This window comes from Cucurbita maxima, unplaced genomic scaffold (genome assembly GCF_002738345.1).
Source record: "Cucurbita maxima cultivar Rimu unplaced genomic scaffold, Cmax_1.0 Cma_Scf00029, whole genome shotgun sequence".
NCBI classification, from domain to species: Eukaryota; Viridiplantae; Streptophyta; class Magnoliopsida; order Cucurbitales; family Cucurbitaceae; genus Cucurbita; species Cucurbita maxima.
Genome location: NW_019272045.1, coordinates 1,803,428 through 1,816,753, shown reverse-complemented (window position 1 = coordinate 1,816,753; position 13,326 = coordinate 1,803,428). Strand labels below are relative to the sequence as shown.

The window sequence follows — 13,326 nt, the reverse complement described above, 5'->3', positions numbered from 1 at the left end:
GGGGGGGGGGGGGGGGGGGTGGAAGAGTGTCAACGAGGACGTTGGGTCTCAAAGGGGGTGGATTGTGAAGACGCGTCTTCAAGCTTTGAGGGAAAGTCGAAAGAGGACAAAATCTGCTAGCGGTGGATTTGGACTGCTACATTCTTACTCTTCATTTTCACATCTGTTCAGACTAACGGGACTCTATGAGGAGAGTGAAGTCTCGAGAAGGTCACCCAGACTACCGAGACTTTACGAAGAGAGTAAAGACTAGAGAAGGTTTAGAGGAAGATGCTTAACCCTATTCATTCTCTAGTAGTAATAATAAATAAAACTTTAAATGCTACGAATATCATTTAAGAAATAATACAAAGATTATTAGATATATTTCTACAGTATTAGGGGTGAATTAGTAGTTTCGCCTTGGTTCAGTGTACGGTATTCCACAGCCGTCGATTCCTTACGAGATCCCGGCTCTATCTAGGGCTAAAATCGCGAGTACAAAATATTTTTATACTCTCAAGCGCGTCGATTATGCACAGTTTCATGTGTTTTTGTGCAACAATTTTACCCTCGATCAAATCCCAAAAACCGAGTCAAAGAGTTGGCCACAACAAAATCGAAACAGAGAGAGCCCAGTTCCGAGTCCTCTCTCTCTCTCAACGGGATTTTCTCTTTCTAGAAATATTTTTGCAACTTCCGTAGTGGAACAAGAAGGACGATACATAAAATCGTTGAATACAGCTTCAAATTCAATCCTGAAGGTTAGGCTTTCATTTCATCTATCGTAATTTAGGTGTTTTCAACTCTGATTTTTTTTTTTTGTTCTTTCTTTTGGCGGGTGTTCGTCGATATAATACGTACATTTGTTTTGGTTTGATTTTTGTTTTTCGAATTCTGGATTGTGGACTTAGTTTAAATTTTGTTCGTCGTAGGCTTTAAATTTCACTTCTGTGATCTGATTGGTGTGTTTGGCGAAGATCAGTGCTTCTTCCTTTTCCATTTAGGCATTTTTTGGGTGTTTGAGAGCTCTATGGGGTAGGAATAGTAATTTATTGTGTAACTTTTGGCGTGGTATTGAAATTTAAGATAGTTCTTGGTTAGTTCGGGATGTTAATTGGAAATCTATTAGAGATGCCCGCTGCCGTATAATCTTTGGCAATGGAAGCGATTATTGTTCATTTATGATTCATCATATCAAGAATGTGTTGAAGCTCAAGTAAGTTCAGAGTACTGAGTAATATTTTTCTCGTGAGACTACACATTCTAAGTTCTGGCTTACTAGTTATTGCTAGTTTCATGTGTTTCTAGTGAGCTCTGCAATGCACCGAGTGGGTAGTGCGGGGAATACATCCAATTCTTCTCGCCCTCGCAAAGAGAAAAGGTTGACATATGTTTTGAGTGATGCCAATGATAGTAAGGTAATGTTTTCCCCCCTTTTTTTTCTAAAAAATAATTATGTTATTATAATTGTGTTTTATTTTGGTTAAACTGATTGATTTCCTGCTTTTGTCACTGTCATCATAAGGATCATTGTTTGAATAAATGTACTTTTAATTGGACGTATATTCGTGAAGCTGTCGTGTATATTTATTGATTGCCATGCTTTTGTATGCATACACAGTACCAAAATTTGAAAAATATATGCATGAAACTTGTCTTCTTGTGGAGTATCAAGCCTTTATCCATGTTATTTTCTTTATGCTACCTAATAAACATCTTTTGCAATTGACATGAGTCCATGAATAAGCTGAAACTTCTCATGAAATCCTTCTTGTAAATTTGAAAAATATGGCTTGGAAACTGAGGGAAACACGACCTTGTTTTTCAATGCTTTAATTATATCCCACGAAGGCTTCCAATTTTGTATTGTGTCTTCTTCAGAATTTACCTATATATGTGCTAGTAGTTTAAATCTGTTTATGCACTTTTAATCTAAGAAGGACCTTATGAGAGAACTATTACGCCAAGGATTTGATTATATTGGTTTAGAGAACGTTTTTTTTTTAAATTTTTTTCCAGATACATACAACGAAGGGTGAGGTAACTAAATTGAGCTATAAGTTAGATATGTTAATAGGGTAAACCTTAGTTTTTTTATGGTTCGTAATTCAATTTTCCTTTGGATATGCTATTTGCATTTGTTTAGGCTCTTGTGAGTCTTTACAAACCTAAAATAAAATATGAATGCCTTGCACACTTGTATTTGAATGCTTTTACATCTTTCGATTTATGTAGCATTCTGCCGGTATAAATTGCTTGGCTGTGCCAAAGTCTTCTATTGATGGCTACAATTACCTTTTTACTGGGAGCCGTGATGGTACACTGAAAAGATGGTCACTAGATGAAGATGCAGCTTCCTGCTCTGCTACCTTTGAGTCTCACGTGGACTGGGTATTTCTATTTACCTTCTCCTTTCCCCATATAATTTATGCTCTTAATAGTAGTTATATTATAGATTCATTGTGCTTTCATGCCTCTTTTGGTTTCTAATAAGAAATATTTGAAATTTTCTTGAATAGGAGTAAGTATTATCCTATCGAGAAGGCAACTGTTAGTGATACTGTAAATAGTAACTCAAGCTAAAAAGTGAATAATGGAACAGCATACAAGGATGTATTACATGTAAAAGGTTAACTCATCAGCATCACTTTTCTACTTTTCAGGTTAATGATGCGGTCCTTGTAGGCAATAATAGGCTTATTTCTTGTTCTTCAGATGGCACTGTGAAGGTTATTTGTTTTTTATATTCTTTTTTTTCCCCATCAACTTCTCTTCATTTTCTTTTCCATCCAATTCTCTATATTGTTATATGGTTTGATTGACTTATTTTAATTATGTTGATCTACTCTTTTGACCTATGCTAGACATGGAACTGCTTAACTGATGGGGGTTGCACTAAGACTCTGCGTCAGCATTCTGACTATGTGACTTGTCTTGCTGCAGCAGAAAAAAATGTAATTTCTTTGCCAAACTTTGTGTAAACCTTGTGGTATGCCCTGATGAAAAGATTGCTGATTGTGAAAACCTGTAGTGAGTTTGTTGGATTTTGTTATGTTTTCTGGGACTAGTATTTTATTTTATGTGGGTTGTCTTCTGATCCTATCGTAGTATCATGCATAATAGAGCAATGTTGTTGCATCTGGAGGTCTTGGTGGGGAGGTTTTCATATGGGATCTGGAGGCTGCATATGCACCAAGTTCAAAGTCGAGCGATGCAACCGGCGATGAGTGTTCAAATGGTATCATTGCTTCAGGAAATTCACTTCCAGTTACAAGTTTACATGCTATCAACTCCAGTAACAACATTTCTACACACCCAAACCATTCTCATGGTTATGTTCCAATTGCTGCAAAAGGCCATAAGGAATCAGTTTATGCATTAGCAATGAATGATAGTGGGACGCTTCTTGTTTCTGGCGGAACTGAAAAGGTATATTCCGACTCCTACACACCCTTGTTTGATTGACATATTTAATTATCACAAGCTTAGGAGTCTATTTTCAGGTGGTTAAAATTAGTTGTTTCTTCTCTCACTTCCTCTAGGTTGTTAAATTAGTTGTTTCTTCTCACTTCCTCTAGGTTGTTCGTGTTTGGGACCCAAGAACTGGTTCAAAGACCATGAAGTTAAGAGGACATACAGATAATATTAGGGCTCTGCTTTTGGACTCGACTGGCAGGTTAGTTAGAGGGATTCTTTCTTTTCTGTTTGGACGTTTTTTTTTCAGGTGTTACACTAAAACCTAGTTATCATGACAATAAGTTTCTTGAAAGTGGTTTTTTGGGAGTTAATTTTAATTTTTTTTTAAAAAGACGATGGAAGTTTTTTTTTTTTTTGTTATAGTTTTTATAATTTTTTTTAATATATAAATCAGAGGTTCCTATTCAATAGTGATTTTAAGGACGCGTCCAAGGAGCGGTCCATTGGATAAGACCCATGTCTCGAGTAACAAGGTCACATTTTTGAAGCTTTGGTGAGCTTAATGTGAAAAACCCTTGAATGTTGATGTCTGCAAAGTCTGAGTAACACCTAGCAAAGGTCACGTGTCTGGAGCTTTGGTTGAGCTTAATGTGAAAAACCCTTGAATTTTGATGTCTGCAGAGTCTTGGCCTTAGGGTGGGCACATACTTTTTAAAATATAGTGATTATGAGTCTAAATATTTACTAGTCACTTGATGACTTCTGAAAATGAGTTATAGAGAGTCATTTGCTAAACAGCCTTACTCTTTCTCCTCTCAGGGCTATCTTTTGGAATGGGTCTCATTGATTTGTCTGTTTTATTTTTCTTTTTAGTAATTATAATAAGATTCTATTTACATGGCTGCAGGTTCTGCCTATCCGGATCTTCTGATTCCATGATCAGGTAGATGAGTCTTGCCATTTCATTTTCTGTAGTTTTTATGTAACTTGCTTCAATGTTTTTGCTTCCTTTTCTCACAAAATTATTTCAAGTATTATAATTTGGAAGCCTGTAATTCTCTCCTTGCAGACTGTGGGATCTTGGTCAACAACGATGTGTGCATTCCTATGCAGTACATACTGATTCTGTTTGGGCACTAGCAAGTACGCCATCATTTAGTTATGTTTACAGTGGTGGTAGAGATCTCTCTGTAAGTCCCTTTTTGTTGTTAGAGAATCATTTTTCTGTTTGATTTGGTTTTAATGCATAGTTTTATCTTTTAATGCCCATTTCTTTTATATTCAGCTGTATGTAACAGACTTGTCGACAAGAGAGAGTCTTTTGCTTTGTACAGGGGAGTATCCCATTCAACAATTAGCAATACATGATGAGAATATATGGGTTGCGACTACAGATTCTTCAGTCCATAGATGGCCTGCTGAAGGGCGTAACCCTCATAAGGCTTTCGAAAGAGGTGGTTCATTTGTAGCTGGAAATCTGTCATTTTCTAGGGCAAGGGCTTCCTTAGAAGGATCTACTCCTGTGAGTAAATCATCTAGTTTAAAATTTCTTGATCATATTAGTTTAAATTTTACTCTCATTTTTCCCCTTGACTAAGTTGCATATGTACATATTTCTTTTCAGGGTGTTCTTTGGTTATTTTCTTAGAAACAACTTGTCTTTTATGGTTGTCAATTGGACAGTCCTTTTGTTATTTCTCTGGCTTTTGTGAGCTTCTTGCCTACTTTTCCATTTTGTTTGTTGTGAAGAAAAGATTGCACATGTTCTGGTATTTCCACCATCCTTCCACTAAATTTCACGGTTTGTTTTTGTTGTATGCGTTTTTAATTTGTTAAAAAATCAATGGCAAAAGGTTTCATCAAGACTAGATTTTTTTTATACTGATTCTTAGATTTAGGAAACTTTATTTTTCTTCTTGTTTGTTTCGTTAAAATGATTTTCCTAAATTGTTCGTTAAATTCCTTGCATATTCTGGTTTTCCACCATCTTTGCACCAAACTCCGTAGTGTCTTTTATGGAAAAAGGGTTTAGGGTTTAATCAATATTAGATTTTTTTATGTTGGTTCTTGGATTTAGGAAACTTGATTTCTATACTGGTTTATTGTGGTAAATTGTTTTTTTTTTTTTTTTTTTTTTCTGTTTTACAGGTTCCTGTGTATAAAGAACCAACATTTACTATTTCTGGAGCTCCAGCAATTGTGCAGCATGAAATTTTAAATAATAGGAGACATATCCTGACAAAGGTAATTGTATTCCTTAAATGGTGAACTAACTATGATGAACTCTCTACCGGCATATGGCTTTTTTGTGCTATTTCTATGATTTTTTTCCTCAGTGATGTGTGATCTTCCGTCACAGGATGCTGCAGGTTCTGTGAAGCTATGGGAAGTTACCAGGGGTATTGTAATTGAGGATTATGGAAAGGTTGCACTCGTCATTCTTTTTTTGTTATAATATTCTCTGCAAAAAATGATTGAATTGCTGAAAACACATTTCAATGCTTGACGNGGGGGGGGGGGGGTTGATGGACGCATGGAAGACATTAAATTCCTCTGTGGAACTAAGTGTCATCTAATATGCTTTAGTAAAATGTTCCATTTTTATAACATAGCTTTTTTTGGTTTCAATGCAAACATTTTAGGTCTCATATGAAGAGAAAAAGGAAGAGTTATTTGAGATGGTAAGATTTCTTTTATACATTACTTATAGTTTTACTATTTCTGCTGGATGGACAGTGACACGTCGATTTTGACATGACTTCAGGTCAGTATTCCTGCATGGTTTACTGTGGATACCAGGCTTGGGAGTTTGTCAGTTCATCTGGACACTCCCCAGTGCTTTTCCGCAGAGATGTATTCAGCAGACCTTAATATTACAGGAAAACCGGAAGACGATAAGGTTAAATCATTATTTTCTTTTTCTAGTTATGTTTAGGGTCTGTCTCTTTTTTTTTTACTTCTTTCCTATCAGCTTTGTTTTTTTTTTTTTTGGATTCAAGTCTGTTTCTGCTTTGTTTTGGTTTGGACTCCTGCTTTGTTTTGGTTTCTCACCTTTTTTGTCTTCTTTTTGATTCCTTGGAGCTTTCTTCATAAGACTTCTATTAGCAATTATAGTTTATCATTGATTTGTACTTTTTGGTGAGGTTTTTTAGACTCCTTTAGAGCTTTCCCTTTGTAGTTTCAGTCATACAATGATGTTGTGTTTCTTGTTTTTGGAATAATAATCATAATGATAATAAATGAAGATCAAACCATGGGCTGTATCCTAAGAATCTTTGGAATTTATTATGAGGTTATGTATTTAATACCTTCAATCCTCTTACCTGAGGTAGTGATATTCCTTAGTTTCATGATTATCTCATCACGTCAAAGGTGCTAAAATATGCTTGCTGACTTTGAACGGTGACCAAAACAAACTTTTGGGTTAGAATCATGATTGATGGAAGAGTTAATCAATTGATAGCTTGGACGTTCTTATCTTTCCGTAAGTTATTAGTCAATTATCATTGAGTACTGAATTTTGTATTTGTATATTTTTTTTTCAGGTTAATCTAGCTCGAGAAAACCTTAAAGGACTTATGGCTCATTGGTTAGCCAAAAGAAAACAAAGATTTGGATCACAAGCTTCAGCTAATGGAGAAGTTATTTCCAGCAAGGATATTAGTGCAAGAAGTCTTTCCCATTCAAGGCTTGAAGCAGTTGATGGCAATGCTGAAAATGATTCCATGGTCTATTCTCCATTTGAATTTTCAACAGTTTCTCCTCCTTCAATCATTACGGAGGGTTCTCAAGGTGGTCCTTGGAGAAAAAATATTACTGAATTTGATGGAACAGAAGATGAGAAAGATTTTCCATGGTGGTGTTTGGACTGCGTGTTGAACAATCGTCTCCCTCCGAGAGAAAATACAAAGTAATATTCTAAATTCAGTACCCACCTTCCTGGTTATGGACTTTAAAAGTTCAAAGAAAACTTTCTTATTTTTAAAACAGATATAGTGCATGCTTAAAACCTGTACGACACCCAGTCAATTATTATTATTTATGACCAAAACTGGGGAGTGAGATACTTCCATTTTTATCCCTCTTTACTTGTAACTCTTTCTCAAATTTGTTTGGGTATTGAGATTCAACAATCTGTTTATGAGGGATTTCTTGTGGGAGGGAGTCAATGGGGGATGTTGATTAGTTGGGAGATGGTATCTAGACCGTTGGAGTTTGGGGATTTGGGTATTTGTAGCCTGAGACAGTGGAATAAGGTCATTGTAACCATGTGGTTGTGGCGCCTATTTAGATGGAGCTTAGAACTTTGTGGCACAAAGTTCTTGTGAGTGGGTTTTTGGTTGTAGGCCTTTGAGATTGCTTGAAGACTCATAGAAAGATGTTGCTTCTCAGTTCCTCCTCGAGTGTTTTGTTGGGGATGACTCCAGATATCTATTTTTGGGAGAAACGTTTCTGTCTTTCTTTCCCCCTTTTGTATCATCTTTTGGATATGAAGATAAAGTTTTTGGCGTCTATTTTTTAGGTGGGCTCCATTCTCTTGTCTTTAATTTTGGGATTTCATCATCGTCTTACTGACAGGGAGGTTGCCTCTCTACCCTAGTTTTTTGAGCAACCCTTTTGTTGTTCAAGGAGAGATTCTTGTATCTAGTCCCCTCTTCCTCCTAAGGTAGGTTTTTCTTCCTATTGACCTTGCTTTCTCCAAAGGGCTACGTTTCTTTCTTCTGTTACCCCTTCATTTTCTTCACTTAGGAAGATTTAGGTTCCCAAGAAGATTAAGTTCTTTGCCCGATAGATCCTGGATGGAAAAATGAATCACTTAAGATTGCATGTAGAAACCCTTTTTCTTCTTTTTGGGGTCTTCCCTTTGTCGAGATGAGTTGGAGAGTCTGGACTATATTCTCTAAAGTTGTTGTTATACTTAGTTTATATGGTCCAGGCTCTAGATGCTTTTGGAGTCTTGTTGGCTTGGAGCAGGGATTGTAGGACTATGATGGTGAAGGGCCTCTAATTCTATGGTATGCTTGCTTGAGAGGAATGGTAGGGCTGGATGGAGGAAGCTATGCTCCCCTCCCCCCACCCCTCTAATGCTATGGTAGGCTTGCTTGAGAGAAATTGCAGGGTTTTTAGTGGTGGAGAGAGATTCGAGTGAGAGTCGTGGGAGGTTATTAGGTTTAAAGTGGCTAATGTTTTTTATGTAATTATCAATAGGTTTATTCTTTTAGATCGATGTACTTTCTTATAGTTCTTTGAACTCCCTTCTTGTGGGACTTCTTTTTTTGCCTGGCATATACTGGGGCTGGTTTTTGAGCTTATTAATAAAGCTAGAGGTAGTAAAGACATAATGGAATATTTATTTTTTCTTGCTAATAAATCCATCTCTGTTTCCTTGCACGTGTTCTAATGGACAATACTCTCTGCAGGTGTAGCTTTTATCTACATCCTTGTGAAGGCTCATCCATTCAGATCCTAACACAAGGAAAACTAAGTGCTCCTCGTATCTTGAGAGTGAATAAGGTCAGTTTTCTATTTTGTTACTTTTTTTTAATAGAGATAAAAACATTTCATTAAAGAAATGGCAAGAGATTAATGCTCAAAAGACACAAACTTCAATAGGAATGAAAAAGAAATAGAAAAAATTATAAAGGAGAAATAAAAGCATTCCAATCGAAAAAATTATAAAGGAGAAATAAAAGCATTCCAATCTAAACAAATGTCCTGCAAAGAAATACCAGAAAGAGAACATGTATCAGTCCAGGCCCACTGCCAGCAGATATCGTTCTCTTTGGTCTTTTCTTTTCGAGCTTCCTCTCAAGTTTTTTAAAGCACATCTGCTTGGGAGAGGTTTCCACACTCTTATAAAGGGTGTTTCGTTGTCCTCTCCAACCGATGTGGGATCTCACAAAACACCAAAGAGAGGCTTTGTGATGGGATGGCTCATATCGGTTGACCCATGAACTATATTTATCTGAAAAAAATCCTTTGATTTCTCACAACTGTAAATCAGAAATCAAAGCTTTGACCCCTTTGACCCAAAGACGATGAGACCACAAAGGCAAAGGAAGTTGCTTTTGGCTGTAGAATGAAAAATCCATCGTGGTTTGTTGCCATTATTTGGTTAGAGAGGAACAGCAAATTAAGGTTGGAGAGACCTAAGGAGGAATGGATGATGAGTGGGCCCTCCGCCTTTGTTTATGTTCTCTATCTTTCTTTAGGCTTTTTTGGTTATTAAGTATTTTTATAATTACGTTTTAGATCTCATTTTGCCTGCTTGAAGTTGTTTTTGTTTTAGGCTTCATTTGAGATTGCTGTAGAGAAATCAGTTGTGACGTGAAATAAATAGTCTTCGATAAATTTGACGAAGTAAATTTGAACTAAATTGTTGTGGTTTAGTTATAATGACCGAAGTAGGCTTATTATTTCAATTATTTTAAAATTTATATAGTTCAGATTGCATTTTGTTTGATCTAAATTATTTGATAAAAGTATAATGAAAATAATTATTATAAAAAAAATTGAATCAATAAAATTTTTGTTGATATAAAAGAGAATAGATGTGGAAATGTATGTATATGGAAGGAAAAATTTGAGGTTTGTAAACGGTTAGGGAAGACATATTTTTTGGGAAGTTGAATATAGAAGTCTGTATCTATCAGCTTTTTCAGGTCAAGAGTTGATTGAGGAAGTGTAGATTGAGAAAGTGACTCTTTCATAGATCACGTCTAATTATTAGACTGTTGTTTTTTATTCTTATTTATTTTTAAAGAATTAAATGCCTCTTTTACCCGAATGACTAAATCTAGATTGATAGATAATCTAAATGATAATCCCTACATATCAAGTAACTAAATTTAATGGGATTACACATATATGATTGGACACTCCCCTTCAAGCTCAGTAATAGATATCATTATTCTGAGCTTGGATACTCATTCATGAGTTACACAAATATCTCCAAATTAAGGCTAATCCTTTGATACTCCCTCTTAAGTTGAGAATGAGTATCTATTACTCAGCTTGTACTTGATAGGTTTATGTGCAATATTGATCGCATGACTTCAATGATAGCTATGAAGTCTCCAAATAAATTTGGTCCAGGTGGATGATCAGTAGCTATGATGGTTTCGGATGAATTTGTCAATGGTAGCTATGAAGGCTCTGAGTAAATTTATAAATTTGTCAATGGTAGCTATGAAGGCTTTGAGTAAATTTGTCAATGGTAGCTATGAAGGTTTTGAATAAATTTGTCAACGGTAGCTACGAAGGCTCTAAATAAGTTTGTCAGCAGTAGCTACGAAGGCTCTGAATAAGTTTGTCAGCGGTAGCTACGAAGGCTCTGAATAAGTTTGTCAGTGGTAGCTACGAAGGCTCTGAATAAGTTTGTCAACGGTAGCTACGAAGGCTCTAAATAAGTTTGTCAACGGTAGCTATGAAGGCTTTGAATAAGTTTGTCAACGGTTGTCAATGGTGGCTACGAAGGCTCTGAATAAATTTGTCAACGGTAGCTATGTCAGCACATTTGTCAGTTGAAGCCGTGAGAGCACATAACTCATCCATACTATCCTCTTGGAGCACTCCCACAGGCGTTGCTCGCATCTCTTGTGCTCACTCCTAGAGTGTTTGGTTCAGTTGGTAACTCTACAACAGTAGGGGACTCATAATCTACTAACTAGGCTTTCTATAGTCGCCTTTCTTAAGGTAGCGTCCAATTCTTCCATTTGAGAATTGAAATTGGAGTCCATGATGGATTTAGACATCTTAGTTTTGTAGCCTCCTTTTCTTCCTACTGACGCCTTTGGTTCCCTTCATTATTGTATACTTCAAACCTGAATCTCAGAATTTGATACTTGATGAGGATGATTGGAAGTATTTTTCTAACATAATGAATTGATGAGTCTTATTTCGGAGGGAAATTTAGTATGGAGCAAAATTTATTCAAGTCACGACTGAAAAATCCCTCCTTGAACGCAGTGGGTTCGAAGAACAGTGGGTAAACCTATTTATTCAATTTGAAAAACAGCGGGTGGCTTGCTGAATGAAATTTTCTGGGCGGTGTCTTGCCGAATTAGCTTGCGATTGGGCGGTGGAAGTAAGGCAGCTTGGTCACACTGACGGCAACTACGGAGACTCCAAATAAAACTTGATCACAGATGATTGGTGGCTACAAGGCTTCAAGTTTGGGTTGGCTTTGATACATGTTGCAAGTCTAAATTAGCAGCTGTTTTTGTTCTTATTTATTTTCAGAGAATTGAAGGCAGGGAAAGACTGACTAAATCTAAATTGTAGATAATCTAAATAATAATCTATAGTACGGGATAACTAAATTTAAATAAATCCAACGTGATAAATTAGGGATTACACAAATATATACTAACTCATGAATTACACAATATCTCCAATTCAAGGCTAATCCTTCGACAATACATAATTTTGTTTTGCCAAACAACCTAGGCAGTCAAGATTGTCCTATAATTGAATTTTAGACTTACAAATGCAATATGAAATGGGGCCATAGTTTGATCCTTTTGTTTGGGATTGATTTTTGTGTATTCCCTGTTTGTTCTTTCGTTTTCTCTCTATTAAAGTTTGGTATTCTACTTTAAAAAGACCTATTGTGTCATGTAATGCCTTAGCGATGGAAGAGACTTCTTATGCATCATAGAACCATGCTATATAAATTTTCTTGTCTGTTTCTTTATCCTATCCTATATTGAAGGTCTTGGAACTGTATCCACCACATGATAAGAATGACTTTGAAATTCAGTCATAAAACATAGTATCTAGGTTAATTTGACAAACTACCTTCTATTTATATTCTAACCCCAATTGCTATAATGTATACTTCTTCGACCCCTTCAAAGAGCCAAGGGCTAGGATAAGAGAGAGAATGATTAACTATAAGGGGAACCAAAAGCAAAAACATTGAATGTTTTTGTAGTATAGATTTAATGTTTTTACAGGATTATCAACACTGTCACATCCTGTCACTGGGAGATAACTTGTAATTTTTGGTGGATTTAATTTGTAACAGCCCAAGCCCAAGCCCACCGCTAGCAGATATGGTCCTTTTTGAGCTTTCCTTTTCAAGCTTCCCCTTAAGGTTTTTAAAGCGTGTTTATTGGGGAGAGGTTTCCATACCCTTATAAAAAATGTTTCGTTCTCCTCCCCAACCAATGTGGGATCTCACAATCCATCCCCCTTTGGGACTCAGTGTCCTTGCTAGCACTTGTTCCCTTCTCCAATTGATGTGGGACCCCCCATCCACCACCCCCTTTGGGGCCCAGTATCCTTATTGACACATCGCCTCGTGTCCACCTCCCTTCGAGGCTCAGCCTCCTCGCTGGCACATCACCCGATGTCTAGCTTCGATACCATTTGTAACAGCTCAAGCCCACCGCTAACAGATATTGTCCTCTTTGGGTCTTTCCTTTTGGACTTCCTCTCAAGCTTTTTAAAACGCGTCTGCTATGGAGAGGTTTTCGTACCCTTATAAAGAATGGTTCGTTCTCCTCTCCGACCAATGTGGGTACTCACATAATTAGTTGGCAGCTGAAATTTAGTTTACCTTTGTGGAAGAACTTTATATATGATAAATTTATGTTATAATTTCATTCTGATTGAGTTTGATTTGATATAACCCATTTCCCTTCGCTATTTAACAGGTTGTAAATTATGTCGTAGAGAAGATGGTTCTTGACAAGCCATTGGATAATGTAAATCCGGACATTTCTTTTGGTCCTGGACTCTCTTCAACCGTTGGAGACGGATCATTTCGGTCTGGATTAAAGCCTTGGCAAAAGCTTAAACCTTCAATAGAAATCTTATGCAATAATCAGGTCTTGTCCCTAATGTTTATGCAATGATCTGATATTTTTTGGTGTTGTATTCTGCAGCTCTTTTTACTTCTTTCTTTTTTTTTTTTTTTTTTTT

At 36.4% G+C, this 13,326-nt stretch overlaps 1 protein-coding gene across 3 annotated transcripts in view; it reads left to right on the top strand.

The window, feature by feature from the left end:
- Positions 1–559: 559 nt before the first annotated feature.
- Positions 560–13,326, top strand: part of LOC111465442 (WD repeat-containing protein 48-like) — a 14,473-nt gene continuing 1,706 nt past the window's right edge. Inside the window, exons 1-17 of one of the 3 annotated variants that reach the window (XM_023109824.1) lie at positions 560–743; positions 1,291–1,400; positions 2,218–2,373; positions 2,646–2,711; positions 2,847–2,936; positions 3,106–3,411; positions 3,561–3,658; positions 4,307–4,342; positions 4,469–4,589; positions 4,685–4,921; positions 5,548–5,643; positions 5,759–5,824; positions 6,042–6,080; positions 6,164–6,298; positions 6,945–7,309; positions 8,820–8,913; positions 13,059–13,232. In XM_023109824.1, coding sequence (XP_022965592.1) covers positions 1,302–1,400; positions 2,218–2,373; positions 2,646–2,711; positions 2,847–2,936; positions 3,106–3,411; positions 3,561–3,658; positions 4,307–4,342; positions 4,469–4,589; positions 4,685–4,921; positions 5,548–5,643; positions 5,759–5,824; positions 6,042–6,080; positions 6,164–6,298; positions 6,945–7,309; positions 8,820–8,913; positions 13,059–13,232 — 2,178 coding nt within the window. In that variant the 5' untranslated portion in view covers positions 560–743; positions 1,291–1,301. Of the gene's footprint in view, positions 744–791; positions 1,199–1,290; positions 1,401–2,217; positions 2,374–2,645; positions 2,712–2,846; positions 2,937–3,105; positions 3,412–3,560; positions 3,659–4,306; positions 4,343–4,468; positions 4,590–4,684; positions 4,922–5,547; positions 5,644–5,758; positions 5,825–6,041; positions 6,081–6,163; positions 6,299–6,944; positions 7,310–8,819; positions 8,914–13,058; positions 13,233–13,326 lie in introns of those variants that run through there. The other 2 variants (XM_023109823.1, XM_023109822.1) reach the window with 2 other exon arrangements.